This window comes from Pogona vitticeps, chromosome 5, assembly GCF_051106095.1.
Source record: "Pogona vitticeps strain Pit_001003342236 chromosome 5, PviZW2.1, whole genome shotgun sequence".
Classification (NCBI taxonomy): domain Eukaryota; kingdom Metazoa; phylum Chordata; class Lepidosauria; order Squamata; family Agamidae; genus Pogona; species Pogona vitticeps.
In genome coordinates, this window is record NC_135787.1 from 68,544,894 (window position 1) to 68,560,297 (window position 15,404).

The 15,404-nt window shown below is 41.1% G+C and overlaps 1 protein-coding gene across 2 annotated transcripts in view; it reads right to left on the reverse strand.

Annotated features, from left to right (window-relative positions):
• Positions 1–15,102, reverse strand: part of NFXL1 (nuclear transcription factor, X-box binding like 1) — a 92,104-nt gene extending 77,002 nt beyond the window's left edge. For both annotated transcript variants that reach the window (XM_020789633.3, XM_073001294.2), the window contains exons 1-5: positions 14,788–15,102; positions 9,852–10,022; positions 8,518–8,627; positions 4,516–4,649; positions 865–1,043 (exon numbers count right to left, since the gene is read on the reverse strand). In XM_020789633.3, the coding sequence (XP_020645292.3) occupies positions 865–1,043; positions 4,516–4,649; positions 8,518–8,627; positions 9,852–10,022; positions 14,788–14,959 (766 nt within the window). In that variant the 5' untranslated portion in view covers positions 14,960–15,102. The remainder of the gene's footprint in view (positions 1–864; positions 1,044–4,515; positions 4,650–8,517; positions 8,628–9,851; positions 10,023–14,787) is intronic.
• Between the last annotated feature and the right edge of the window lie 302 nt (positions 15,103–15,404).

The window sequence follows — 15,404 nt, forward strand, 5'->3', positions numbered from 1 at the left end:
CTAAGTACCTTCACAGAAAAATAAAATTGTTAAAGATATTAAGTGGTCTATTAAGTGGATCAAGTTGATTCAGCTAGTAATTCAGGCTTCAAATAAATCCCATACCTACCTCTAATATCCAAATAAAAGACCTAGCAGGATTTTCCATCTGATCGTAATGGGATGATTTGGGAGCAAGTAGGCCATAAGGATAGCATCTATTACCTGTAGTTGTTGTTTCTTAAGAACTTCATAAACCACACAACGGTAAATGTTGTCAAGGCCTCACACATTAGTCAGAAGATTAACATAAAAGTAGCTGTCCTGAAGAAGATAACTGACTCACTATATTCTGCTTGTGTGCTGATTTCAACGAATTGGTGTCCCTCTAGATTAAACATGTCCTTGATTTATTGCATAGACCTTACAGCCTTTTTAATAGCTATAATAAAATGCAGATATTATAATTTGCATTACAATATATTTGATTGAGCTGTCATACATCACTACTTCATAAATTAGGGATAAAAGTTTCAGCCTCAAGCATGTACATTTCCCAAGGTTGGCACAAAGAGAAAAGAGTCAACATTGGGAAATGCATATGCTTGAGGCTGAAGCTTTTATCCCAGATTTAGAGAAAGGTAAAAAGAAATTTAACTCACATGATTACTGTGGGAAGAAAACTTGAGAAATTCTCCATAATATATGTACCACACAGAGATGTGATCAGTGGTCTAATAATCAGTCCTTAAATAATCCTTATTTATTGACACCTCTTTTTTTGAGATTATGTTCTATAAAAAAGTTTCTCAACATGCAGCCACAGCAAAGAGTTGATTGTCCTACATTTTCAAGAAGCTGAATTTTCGTAACAGCTCGGCTTACCTGGGTGACAAAGTAGTAGGCACCTGTGTCCACAGGGAGGTTTGAATTCTCTCTCACAGACCTGGCCACAAGAATGTGGAACTAACCAGGGATCCAGTGGTGGATCCTCCACCTTTCCACAATAGCAATAGTATCGAGAAGGTGTCTCAGAACGCTTATATTCAAACCTACATTTTGGACTGAAGGAAAAACGGGGGAAAATTAGTGGAAATCTTTCTGTAACATTCAACTCAAGAAAGCTATTATAATCAAATTTTGAGCAAGACAGTCACAGGTTCAGAATGATGGCATCGGTTCTAAATGCTAATTTGTAGTGACAAAGCCAGACCTGACACTCCTAGGTTTACCAACATTACAATGAATTAAATGTGAATGGCTACTTTCTATCATGAGCAACTAGAAACAGATTCTAGGGCTGGTTATGAAGACACATACAGTATTATAGTGTAACATCAAATAAATACAAGTGCAATCCAAAAAATATTATTAATCCTCATGCACCAGGATGAGACATTTTAGTCCTCCAGATTTATGACTTGTTGCAGAGGCCACACTGAACTAAGCCTATAATGTTATCACCCTGCAAAACTTGTCACCAATGCCAGTGGTCCCCAACCCTTTTGGAACCGTGGACCGGCTGGGTGGGGCGGGCTCTGTGCACAGGAAGGCGGGGCACCCCCACACTCGCGGGTGGGCATGTTGCATTCGCAGGCGGGCGTGCCGCACTCGCAGTTGGGCGTGTTGCGCTCATGCCCATCTGCGAGTGTGACACGCCCCTGGTCCGTGCGTGTAGGGAGGTGGAGATCTCTGACCTATTGGAGATCCCTGACCTATGCAGTTATAAACCATACGTATCTACAAATTTGAGCCACATGCCATTACAGTTCTGTATGGGACAGAAATTTCTAACAAATCTTTTCTTTCTTTCTTTCTTTCTTTCTTTCTTTCTTTCCTTCTTTCTTCCTTATTTTATTTTATTTTATTTTATTTGGCCACTTGGGTTCCTTTCTTATCCCTAGACAAAGTAATGTACTGGGACAAAAACAGTTTCATACTGTTCTTCAGCAAACCATGAGACACAGAAGCAGAATGGAGGTAATTTAATTCTCAGTAGGCATTGAAAATCTAGACCAGGAAGCGTAAGAAGGGAATATGAAACCTGAACTTTAATTGCAACTCTGGCCCACTTCTCTTTTTCAAAATTCTTGCAAGGAGTGTTAGCTGTTACCCATGAAGACTTAAACTAAGATACACAAGATATGGCATGGTTTTCAGAATCCATGAGTTCTAATTATATAGCAATGTTGTTGTGGGCAGCTCCCCCGACATAAAAATGTGCTTTGTTTTTATATCGGCAATTCGAGCTTTTATTGTGTTCAAACAGGAACAGAAATGAGAACATAGATCGACTTCTGCAGAATTAGAGACCTCCCTCCAATTCACTTTAGACCTTTTCTAAAAGACACAATAACCTTGGTCTTTAATTAAATAAAACAACCTGAGCAATATCCAGTGCTGCTCAATCTGACTTCAAAATGCAATAGTACCCCCTCTCCCCCCCCCTTTAGTCCTTATTGACCCATCAAAATCTAATCTGGCTGCTCCTCTTTGGCACTGAGGTGGAGGAGGACAGAGAAACCAATCCACCAAGGATTGCCACTCTTGGTATATGGGCACCAATATACAGTATATGTAACACTTGAGAACCCTAAAGTAAGTGAGAGGAGGCAACAGCTTTTACATGTATGAACACAAGCACCTGCCTTTTACACACACAACCCCCACCCAGAGAGAGAGAGAGAGAGAGGAGAGAGAGAGGAGAGAGAGAACATTGTTTTAGTGCATCATCTACTACTGTCTTTCAATGTTTCCCATAATTTATATTTACTATTTATTTATTTAATGTATTTATATCCATCTTTTTCATAAGAAGAAAAAATAAATTATTACAATATTAGAAAAGGATTAAACAAATATTTAAAATAGTGGAGAAAAACACCTTAAAAGCAACAAAAGCACAAATAATCTCCATCCTTTTCTACCTCTTATCTGGCCACTAAAGGAAAGCCTGCCTGAAGTTTAAGGTCTCCCACTTACAGAAGGACAGCAAAGATGGGGCCAGCCTGGCTTCCTATGGGAGGGAACTCCAGAGGCTGGATGCAGCAACACAGAAGGCCCTATCCTGTGTCCCTACCAAGTGCACCTGTGAAGGTGGGTGGGACCAAAAGTAAGGTTTTGCTGATAATCTGGATGTGCTCATGAAGGGTGTGATATTTCAGACAGCTTGGACACGAGCCATTTAAAACCAGCACTTTGAATTGTGCCCACAAAGGGACCAGCAGCCAATGGAGATGCTGTAATGGGGGGGGGTGACCCCTGCAACCAGCCCCAATTAACAATCTAGCTGCAGCTTTTTGGACCCAATGAAATTTTCGAACACTTTTCAAAGGCAGCCTCATGTGGAGCATATTACAGCAGATCCAACTGAGATTTAACTAAGGCATGTGCTATTATGGACCGATCAGACTTCTCCAAGAATGGGCACAGTTGGTGCACTAATTTTAACTGTGCAAAGGCACTCCTGGCCCCCACTGAAACCTGGTCATCCAGGCCCAAAAATGAATCCAAGAGCACACCAAAGCTGCACACCTGCGTTTTCAGGGGGAGTTTAATGCCCTCCAGTGCTGACTGGATCCCTATTCCCTGATCTACCTTTCTACTGACCAGGAGCGCCTCTGTCTTGTGTGGATGAAGTTTCAGTTTAATCACTCTCATCCAGCACACTGCTGACAACAGATATCAATCTAGAACTGGAGAAGCTTCCTCGAATTTAGATCAAAATGCGAGATAGAGTGTCATCTATATACTGGTGACACCGAACCCCAGACAACCTCTCCCAGTGGTTTCATACAAATATTAAATGCACAAGGAACAAAACAGAACGTTGAGGGACATCATAAGTCAACAGCCATGGTGTTACACAGGAGTCCCCCAGCACCACTTTTTAAACTGGGGGACAGGAAGGAAAACAGTGCCTCTTAGTCTCATTCCAGAGATGGCCCGGAAGGTCTATGGCAGATCAAAAGCCACTGAGAGGTCCAGCAGAACCAACAGGGGCACACTCCCCCTGTCCAGTTCCAAACGTAGGTCATCTACCAAGGAAACCAAAGCAGTCTCCATCCCATAACCAGGCCTGAAACCAGATTGAAATGGATCTAAATAATCCTCCTCATCCAGGAACCCCTGGAGCTGAGAAGCCATGACTCGCTCTGTCATCTCATCCAAGAATGAAATATTAAGAGACCGGCTGGTAATTATCCAATATCATGGGATCCAAGGAGGACTTTTTCAACAATGGCCTTAGTACTTTCTCCTTAAACCATGCTGGTATCCTACCCTGAGGCAAGGAGGCATTCATGACTCTACCTACCTACTTGCCCAATCCTTCTCTGGCAGCTTTTATATGCCAGGAAGTATTATTTGTTAAGAGTATTTAAATGTGATGCTAATTTTTGCCAGGTTTTGCTAAAAAAGGCAACATTAAGACACCCATTTTGCAGCTTTCTGATAATGTCTATGCTTCTTTCTAAGCTATTACTCATTTTTTTTACTACATAAAGCAATTTTCAAAATGAAACCTTAAAAGCTTACCATAGCCATGGATAATCTCTTTTTCCAAAATCATCATCTGTCAATGGAGAGGACACTAGGAAGACACTATCCTTAGCCCACTTCTGAATACATGGCATGTGAAATATGCAGAAACATCCAGTGCAACTCCAGATCTAGAAGATAAAGATATATTACGGTACATTCACTGCTTATTTGTTCTTTTTATCAAATTTTCGCATTTCTTCTTAATATTTTGTAACACTGAAGCCCCCTTCTCCACCCCCTCTCCCCTGTAATTATAAGTAAACAAACAATTAAATCCTGAATTATTAATAATTGTAGTTTTATTATTATTGCTATCTATTATTAATATAATTATTATAGTTAATACTAAAAACTAAAAAGAAAGTGACAAAAATCAATATAAATGAATGAAGAAAAGAGAAGAAAAGTAAAAGTAAAAACATTTAAAAGATTTAAAAGGGGGGAGACAACAAGTGGACCATCTTCTAACCCTTCAGGAATCTGGTCCTTTCTGCTTCAACTTTTTTTTTTTTTGGCTTGAAGTTGGAGTTAACTCCTGACCGTCGTCTTCATCCTACCAGTTTCCATGCCTTCAACAGGTCTTTACCTTCTTCACTTGAGTAGATTTTAAACAGATCCTGATTTTCCAAATTTTCAAAAAAACCCAAGATGACCCCATTTAGGCTTCATAGATTTTCTACAATTTAAAGAGTAACTGCTTAAATCTTGGAAAATCTGCAGCTTAGTGCCTCTGTAGACCAGCTGCTCTGTAGACTTAAACAAACTTTTTGTTTAAGTTCTCTCATAAATTGTTCTTTTTTTGTATAATTAAAAAACTTCACCACCACTGGTCTTGTCCTTAGGGCTTTTGGGATTACCAACAAAATTGGCTCTTTCTATGTCCTGTTCATCCAAGTGTTGTGTGCCCATTATGAAGTTAACCTACATTATAATCTTTTTTGAGGTCTTGTCCATGTTGTAATTGAAAATTCATTGTTATAATGTTGGATGTTCTGGAATTGTCTTCCAGATAAATCAGCTTTTTGTTTGTTTCGCTGATTCTCTCATCCAACCTGCTTACCTTGGTCTCATTTGACTCTGCCCTGTCTCCCACTTCCATAACTTTCTATTTGACAATTTTCAACTCATGTGTCATTCTTACAATTGGACCTTAAAGTTTATTAATGCTCATTTCAATAGGCTTGGCTCATCTTGCTTGCTCAAACTCCTGACTCATTTTACAGGACATGTCCTTCACAACATGTGTCAGTTCGTCCATTGCTTCTTGCTTATCTACAGCTTGGGATGGTGAGACTTTGCTCTCTCACTCTTTTTTTCCTAATGCAGCCTCCACCCAACTCAAGCATTTCAGGCTGCGATCCGACGGCCTGTCAGAAATTTTATACAAAGCTTTACCTCTTGTCCAAGCGGGAATTTTAACAGCCTTGTCCTTCCTCTTTGGCATAGAGAGGAATAATTAGGAATGAATATTATTGTCAGAAGCTCTCATTAGAAGCAGGGCTCTAAAAACTCTAACAGCTTATCAGACTCAAAAACAAAAGCAGTATTCCGCTCTAAATCAACAGTCTTTAAAGAGTTTAATTCAGTGGTTGGGGAACAGGTGTAAATTACCCCAAATGGGGTAAAAATGAAAATCCTAGGGGTAATGAGCAGAGAGCTACCCCACCCACTCACCCACCACTCCCACACCCTGCAGCTGAACCTCAAACTGGAAGCCACCTCTCCCTGCTGCCTTCTTTGGTTGTGGCACTTGTAAATCCATTCTTTCAGAGGTCAGAGATAAGGCTGCTTGATTGGTTACAGCTGTAAAACAGCCCCGGGCAGTCAATCCAGCTTGTGCATGACTGCTTCCGCCGGAAGTGACTGCAAGAAGGATGAGGGAAAGCTTCAATTAAGGAGGGAAGGTGTAAGAGAGCGACCGGTGACTTCATTAGCTTGTTTAAATGTATGTAGAAAATGGAGGGAGGGAGGGTGTGTGTATGAGGGAGACTGACTCAAAACTGAAGAAAAGAACAGGCAAACAGGATGGAAGGCTTGAATTAAGGGGGGAAAGTGTGGCTTCATCAGGCTTGTTTAAATGTATGTAGAACATGGAGGGAGGGAGGGAGGGTGGGCTGTTAAGTGGGTGTATCTGTATATGAGAGAGAGAGAGAGACTGACTCAACTATGAAAAAAGGATCAGAGGAAAGCAGGACGGAAGGCTTGAACTAAGGGGGGGAAGGGTGGCTTCATCAAGCTTGTTTAACTGTAATGAGAGGAAATGGACATACTGAACTGAAGCAACTAATTGTTGAAAACTGAGGAAGGGTTTGTTCATGTGTGTGTGTGAGAGAGAGAAACAGACAGACAGAGACTTGACTCTTTCATAAAACCATGAAAAAGGAACCTTCTAAAATGTAATCTCCACTGCATTTAGCTCTGCAGTTTCTGCTGAGAACAGCAGAAGTCTGAAGTGTGTAGCAATCAAGTTTCTCTATTTCTCATCCCCAAAACAGACAAGAGTATCATAGTTTATTTTTATGCCAATAAAGGTTGTTGTTGTTGTTGTTGTCATAGTTTATTCCCAAAATCTGAATCCCAATTTTTCTGCTCCTGGCCCTACTTTGACTGCAGCACCAAACAAAAGACTGTGGGTTTCTTTACTGAGTCAATCCATCTCATGTGGAGTCTTCCTCTTTCCCTACTGCACTGCACTTTTTCCTGCATTGCTGCCTTTTCCAGTGAGCTCGTCTTATGATGCCACTGTAGTCAAGTGCCCTTTGTTTGGTTATTGTGAGCAAGGAGTCCACCGTGTGCCATCCTCCAGGGTGTCCACCCCCAGAGAAGACCACGGATGTATTGAATGGGTTCTAGTGGAGATTGAACAGGAAGAACAAACAGAGACGGGTTCTGGAGGTTTGCTTGGCAGATGACGAGAGGGCAGAGCGGGATTTGATTATCTGGGAGGAGATCTTAAATGAGGGAGAGACTAAAGAAATCATAGAACAAAGTTCCATGGTTTCCGTATTGACTGTTTGATCAACTGATTCTCCCAGAACTGGGACCCAATTACTCACAGCATAAGGGGGCACCAGTAAACTACTTGTCTGTGACAAAACAAGCTTCCTGCACATGCCTGCCTTGTCATGGCATATGAACATGATGAGTGATTAAAGTAAGCAATTTTATTATTAGAACTTCAACCGTTTGAATTCAACTGCAGCACTGACTCTTACAGTAGAAGAAATCTGACCTATGTAAAAGACAGTCCCTCAATAAATATAACAGGATGTATTAGACAGCAGAAAGCACAGAATGCAAATATCAAGTACAGTGGTGCCTCGCTTAACGAGCGCACCGTTTAACGAAGAATCCGTATAGCGATCCCTTTTTGGGGATCGCTATACGGATCTGCCCCAATCGCCGCACTCGCTTTGCGACGATTGGGGCGTCCGGCGGCCATTTTGGAGCCGCCGAACAGCTGATCGGCGGCTCCAAAATGGCCACGGATGGCCCGAAATGCCCCCCCGCAGCGTTTTCGCGACCTCCGTAAGCAAGGGGAGGGCGCGAAAACACTGCTAGGGGGCCATTTCGGGTCATCCAGCTGATCGGCGGCTCCAAAATGGCCGCTGGACGCGAAAACATCGCTGGAGGGGTAAGTTTGGACGCTTATTGGAACGCATTAAACTAAGTTTAATGCGTTCCAATAGGCTTTCCTTGCCCGTACAGCGATGTTTTCGCATAGCGAAGGTTAATCCGAAACGGATTAACCTCGCTATACGGGGCACCACTGTAATTTTTACAGCAAAATAACCCACACATACTAACTTAAATATTCATGCCAAGCAACAAGATGCACACCTGAATAAAAAGACAACATCACTTTCTGAAGACACAGAACTTTTGTAAAACTTTCCAGGGGGATTCTAAAGCTGGGTGGCCTTTCTTTCTGGGAGAGTAAAGAGAGTCCCAGAGAACAGCAAATACTGGGAGAAATTATGCTATGATAATACTTACAGCTTGGTTTCTTTTAACTGAAGCAATGCAAATCAAGCATGTCATTGCCCCAGACTGAAAAGCATCGTTCAGGTATTGTCTTGTGCGTTCCAGTTCACTTGCATCTCCACCTTTGAAAACAAGAAAACAAATGTTTTCATTATACAGATAAGTTGTCAACTATATTTTATTCCAACTCTAATTATTAGTGGACCGATTCCAAAGAAGCAAGAACTAGTTTATGAGGCTTGGTAACTAGGTTTAAGCAACATCCCTGCAAAGCCCTTTCTCTGCCAATGTCTTTATATGTGTACACGTATTGCACAGACATGCTTGTGAAATGGAACAATTTAAACTGTACATCCCAAAACAGCGCTTTTATCAATACTGGAAAAGGAGATTCATAATTGGACAACTAGAGAATTAGTTTCCAGTTTGCTAACAGCTGCAAGATTGATTATTGCTAGGAACTAGAAAGCGGCTCATAATATCATATTAAGCGAATAGTATAGGGAGGTCTGGGATATAGCAATTAATACTAATATAATAAACTTACATGTGATATACAGTGGTGCCCCGCTTGACGTTCCAGGAAAATTGCTGTTAAGCGAAATCACCGTCAAGCGGAAATAAACCCATTGGAATGCATTGAGGGAAATACCTTATCGTCCAGCGAAGATTGCCCATAGAGAACTGCCCATCAGCTGTTTAAAATCGCTGTCTTCTGAAGTTTCTGCCCAGAAAACAGCCATTTTGCGAAGGGAGGGAAGCCATTTTGCAGAGCCGGAAAAAACATCATTTTGCGAACAAACGGTTTGCGAAGCAGGCACCTAATCGACGTAAAGCAAAAAAACCCCATAGGAACTATCATTTTGCGATCGCTATAGCGATCGCAAAAAACTCCTTGTCAAGCGATTTCGTCGTCAAGCGGGGTCGTTGTCAAGCAGGGCACCACTGTACTGTAAAAGCTAAGAGGGGGTAATTGGCAGAGATGTGTCTGCAGGCATATAGGGAAATTTTATCATTTTGTATTAATAAAGGGGAAGGGACAAAGCTTAATTCAAGAATCCATACAATTTTGGAAAGGGAAAGGGGCTCCACAACAGTAAATGTTATACATGTTTTGCTCCCTAAAGGTTCTGATGGTGGGATACACTATGAATGCAGTTTTTCTTTTTTTAGATGCTTTAACATTTTTAAATGTGTAATTTCTTTGTCTGTATTTGTTAAAATGTAATAAACAAGCAAGCAAGCAGTTGGTTACCACCCCAATTCGAAAGCACAATCTAAATAATCAATGTTCTTAATGCTATGTTGTTTAGTTCTTTATAATAAAAGTGCAGGAAGAAAAATACCTGTTTGCTTAGTATAAGTTACAAATGTTTTATCCAATATTTTTCCATGTTTTCCTTCAATCTCTTCATCATCATCTTCAGATGAGGAACTAAACTGATCTTCAACAAGCTTTTTCGCTGCAGCTTGATTAGCCTTCTTAATTTCATTGAATTTTTTCTGAGAAGCTAGCTCTGTTAAAAGGAAGAGAATAATAAAAATCACATTAAAACATCAGTACTCTAACCTATGAAAAGGGATTTTTAAAGCTAACAGAAACCCTGTTTAAATACCTAACTACCCATGTATAAATTAAGAGGTTTAAAAAGTGTGTGTCTAACATGGGCCAACCAAGGTTTTTCCTATAAATTAAACAATTTAACCATCTCCTAATGTGCAAGGCTAATGCCACATTAAAACATCATGTGACACTCTATGAAGCTAGTTCGTCATTCTCTTGAAACACCAATATACTAGTTGGCTTCTCAGTTTCTTTCTGCATGTCATCGAGAACACTTATATTTCTAAAACTAGACTTCTCTCAATACCGTTGTTCATGACCATCTGTGCAAAGAAGGCTATCAGTCAGAAGGCTTGATCTTTAATCAAGTAACTAAATATTTCAAATAAATGTATGTAACCAAGCATTCAACATCCTTTGATATCTAAAGGCTATACTGAAGCATTTTGTTATTCCTTATTACAGCAACACCAGATTCAGTTCTCAAGTCTAGCACTTCATCAATTAAATCTCCATGCCACAGTCCTTTACCCAGTCAACCTAACAGAACGCTCTAGTACGCACAAGAGAATTAACAAACTAGCCATTTTAGGGGTTGCACTGCATGTTGTTTAACCCACTGACTAAACTGATAAATTTATACTACCAACGCTTAAGGGTCATAACTCAAGAATCCATATTTTTAATATACAGAAGCAATTACTAAGAAGTATCAGTAATTAGGATCCCATAGAGATCAAGCCAGACACATCATACAGATTTTCAGAGGGCCACCTGTCAATAGTTGTTATATGCTGCGAAATCACTCTGATTTATAGCAACCCTAATAGAGCTCTTTTTTAAATGTATGTGAGAGGTTTAAGGAATAAGTTTTATCAATGCTATCAAACCTTCTCTCCCAAGTGAGTTTCCATGGCCAGGCTGGGCCTTCAACCCAAACCTCGTGAATCCTCATCTGATACTGCATCACATTAGCTTTCTCTGTCAACAACTGACTCACTAATAAACAATATCTTCCCCATCATGCCAAGAAATCTTTTGCTCTTTAGGTAAAATAAATGCTTTAGCATCCTATCTGAAAGTGGCCAGAATCCCATCAGTATTTTATTTCAGAATAAATAAAATTCTCTGAGTCTTGGCAGCAAACTATAGCTAATTAGCAAGGTACCAGTTACAAGCCTGGTCAAATGCTGTTACAGAACCAACATTCTGTTATACATGTTATACACTGGAACTTACACAATTTCACACACTCTAGCATGAAATGGTAACAGGATTCTGGACAACATGTTAAAGATTTTTTTTATCAGAAATATGAAATCAAAGAAATACAGTGGTGCCTCACTTAGCGATGTTAATTCGTTCCGAAAAAATCGCTGATAAGCGATTTCATCACTAAGCGAAACGCGGTTTCCCACTGAAATGCATTGAAAACCGGATAATCCGTTCCAATAGGAATGAATTGCCGTCCTTAAGCGAAAATCACCATAGGAAACATCGCTAAGTGAAACGCGGTTCCCCAACTGAAATGCATTGAAACCTATTCAATGCATCTCAATGGGAGAAAAAATACAACAAACAACAAAGAGTTAGAACAAAGTCAAATTTGGTTAACAAAGGGTTTATTAAGTGCACTTTATGATTTCAAACATTTTAAACAGTAAACTTTAACTTTATAAATAACAGAAAAACATTTAAAAAACAGCAAACATGAGGCTGTTTAAACCATCATTAAGTGAAACAGGGGAACCAAAATTTAATCGCTATGTGAAGCATGGTCCCAACCATCGCTAAGCAAAAATCGCCCATAGGGACCATCGCTAAATGAAGTGCAAAAACGCTCCGAAAAAGTCATCGCTAAGCGATTTCATCGCTAAACAGAGTGCCTGTAAAGCGAGGCACCACTGTATAGAAAATAGTAAAAAGTGAATGCTATTCAAATGTATTGGATCCTGAATTCTCTTCTACAAACAGAAGAATTCTGCTCAACTGTGCAAGGGACTTTGATAGAGCGGAGGTCTTACCTGGGAAAATGTGATTTTCACAAATTTTCCCTCCCCTCTGCAGCCCTGGAGCAGACTTTCTAATATGCTATCGGCTACACTGGGAGAATCAGGGAGATTCTTCCCTGCTGCAGAGCAGAATTTAATAAGCGACACAACCCATTGGTTACAATGTCTATCTTCTGCTGTATGAGCAGGAAGAAAACCCACCAACAGAGTAAGAATAATATAAAAACATAAGGTAATGGATAAAAATGTTTATAAATCAATCCAAAGCCTTGGAGTACAAATTGTTTAAGGAAAATGAATAAAAAAACTCTTGTGGTTATTTGAGTCTCATTCTAGCACCAGACCTGCCTGGGAAAACATTGAATTTGCAAAACCTTGTGTCAAATGGAAAAGAGGAGAGCTTTAATTTGCTATATTGACTATAAATATGGTAAGTAAGCATCTCAGACACAAAAACACTTTGTTTTCAAAACTACAGCAGCCTGACTCCTATCACCACAATGACAACCTGGTGTTATAGACCAATAATTTATAACCAGCATAATTAATAAATTAGTATTTAAATAGAAACAAGTGATTCACTGCCATGTTCCTTTCAACTGATGCAATGCTTTAGTTACATTCCAGCTGGACTGTTATAACATGATGCACATGGGGCTACCTCTGGCTACTGTCCAGAAACTGCAGCAGGTCCAAAATGTGGCTGCCAGATTGCTGAGGCTGGTTACAGGGATCACATAACAACCACTGAAGCAGCTCCACTGGCTGCTGATGCATTTCCAGGTACAACTCAAAGTGCTGGTTCAAATCTATACCTGTAATGCCCTAGATAGCTAGGGTCCAAACTATCTGAAAGACTGCATCTCTCATTATGAGCCCACTCACGTCTTAAGATCATCAGGAGAGGTCTTTCTCTCAGTCCCACTTCACAGATGCCTTTGATGGAGACACCGGAGATCTTCCCTGCTGTCAATTGCAGACTTGGGAACTCCCTCCCACAGGAGACCAGGCTGGCCTCATCTCTGCTGCCCTTCCGCAAGCAGACAAAGACCTGTCTCTTCAGGCAAACTTTCCCTTAGTGACTGATAATCTGAGTGAGGTTTTTAAATAGATGGTTGTACTTTACTTTGAATGTGTTTGGTATTGCTTTTGCTTACCATTTCCGTGTGGTTTTTATTCAATCTTTTTTAATATTTGTATACTTATTGTATTTTAATTACGTAAACTGCCTTGGGTCCTTTTTAAGGAGAAAGGTGGGGTACAAATATTATAATTAATGAGCAAATAAGCATGCAAACCAGCCATTTGCCCATGAGGTCATGTTTTATTCATCTAATACCTCCACTGGAATACAGAATAATTTTTTTCTCAACAACCCCTAAGCTCCCATCCACAAGCTGCCACCCCTCAGTTTGTTCATGTTGCAGGTCTGCCAAGTGAAAACAAGCTTTTAAAAATTCCTCCTTTTTCTGCTAACAGAGACATCCACAAAATCAAAAGTCCCTCTGTGAGAAAAACTGAACCAATGGATTTCACCCAATATATATTACCTATGCAATATTTAGAATCCATAATACCTGTTCCTCCTTCTATGGTTTTAAAGAAATCAGTCTCTGTGTGTAGTATTCAAAGTATTGGACTAATACTCGAGAAACTAGGGTTTAAATCCCTACTTGTCCATGAAAATGGAATATGGTACATTGTCACTTTGACCTACATCAAATGGCTATCAAGATGAAATGGAGAGGATGGGAGCCATGCATTTTGCCTTAAGTTCATTTTTAGGAAGATGGAATATAAATTCAAATACAACCACATAATTTATTGTCATACATACAGTACATGAATGTCATGGCCATTGGTGTAAGTGCACAAAGGCATGTACAAAAGATGGCAGAATTCACAATAAAAATATAATGCAAAGATTACTTAATAGAAAAAAGTGGAGAAAGCATATATGCATGCACACTCACACGAAGGGCACAAGTGTGTGCTCATAAACTGCACGCCGGTGTACATGTGAGAGCCAGTGTGCTACAGTAGACAAAGTGATGTCCTAAGGTACAAGATCAACTGTGGGTCCTGATGGCAATTTTAATTGTATTTTAATCATTTTATCGTTTATTGTATTTTAATTGAATTTTAATTGTTGTAAGCTGCCCAGAGACCTTTGGGTAGAGTGGGTGGTATATAAGTTAAATAAATAAATAAATAAAAATAGGAGACCTGGCTTCAAGTTCTTGTTTGACCATGGAAATTTTAAGGTGCCGGTGGTAAAACCACTCCTTGAACATCTCACATACCTTGATCACCTTATCAGGACTGCCAATAAACAAGGTGGAAATTGAGGAGACCTAACACAGGCGTGCGCATCTACCATGAGCGTCCACGAACGGCACACACATATGGTTCTACATAACACAATGTGCAGATATAAATGGTGTGTGAACGACACAAACTATTACACGTGTCCATAGAGTGAGCGATGTTATAGGAAGCGGTGGGAGGGCAAGCACTCCGGATACCTGAAAGAACGCCAGCGGTCCTCCCCTTGCAGTGCCCGGTTATTTTATTTTATTTTTGTAACTTTCATTAAAAGACAGACACGCACATGGCGCCCCCCTCCCTCCCGCCCAGGGGCCCGAAGCCTTCGTTTCTCCCCGCTTTCTTTCGGCCCGTGTGGAGACTCCGCCGGCAGGCACTCACCGCTGCCTTGCGAGGCGCCACGGTCAGGAGCGGCCACCGGCAAAACAGCGCCCACTCCTCTCGCCCTTCCCCGGCCTCCAGGTCCGCTCCTGGCGGGGATGCCACCGGCTCCATTCCTGCCGCCCCGGCCTCTCCCGCGGCCAGCCTGGCGCCACGCCATCCCGCCTTCCATCCCTTCAGGGCCGCCGCCGCAGACTCGCCTCCCAGCTTGGGAGAGTTAACGAACATCCAGGCCCCTAGCCTAGCCTCCTGCAAAAGTCAACCGGGCCGTGGTGCGGAAAGAGCCGGGTGCACGGAACGGAGCGCTTTGCTCCCGCTTGCCCGTCACGGAACTCCAACTCCCAGCATTCCTCTGAAACCAGAAAGAAGACGAGACTCGGTTAAACCGGCTTTATGTGTTGTAACCGGAAGCGGAAGCCAGAATACCGGAAACGAGTAGAGGTTCCTATTCCACCCTTTTGAGGTGTTGCCCAACGATCTGTGGGAGCGCGGGTTCTGGATGATTCTAGATAGTACCAATGGGGTAACGTTAGCCCCCAAGATGTTAGGTTCCTTCTGAACAGTCTCGGTCAGGCTGTCAAATAGTATTATGGGAGTTCTAGTCAGATCATCAGCAC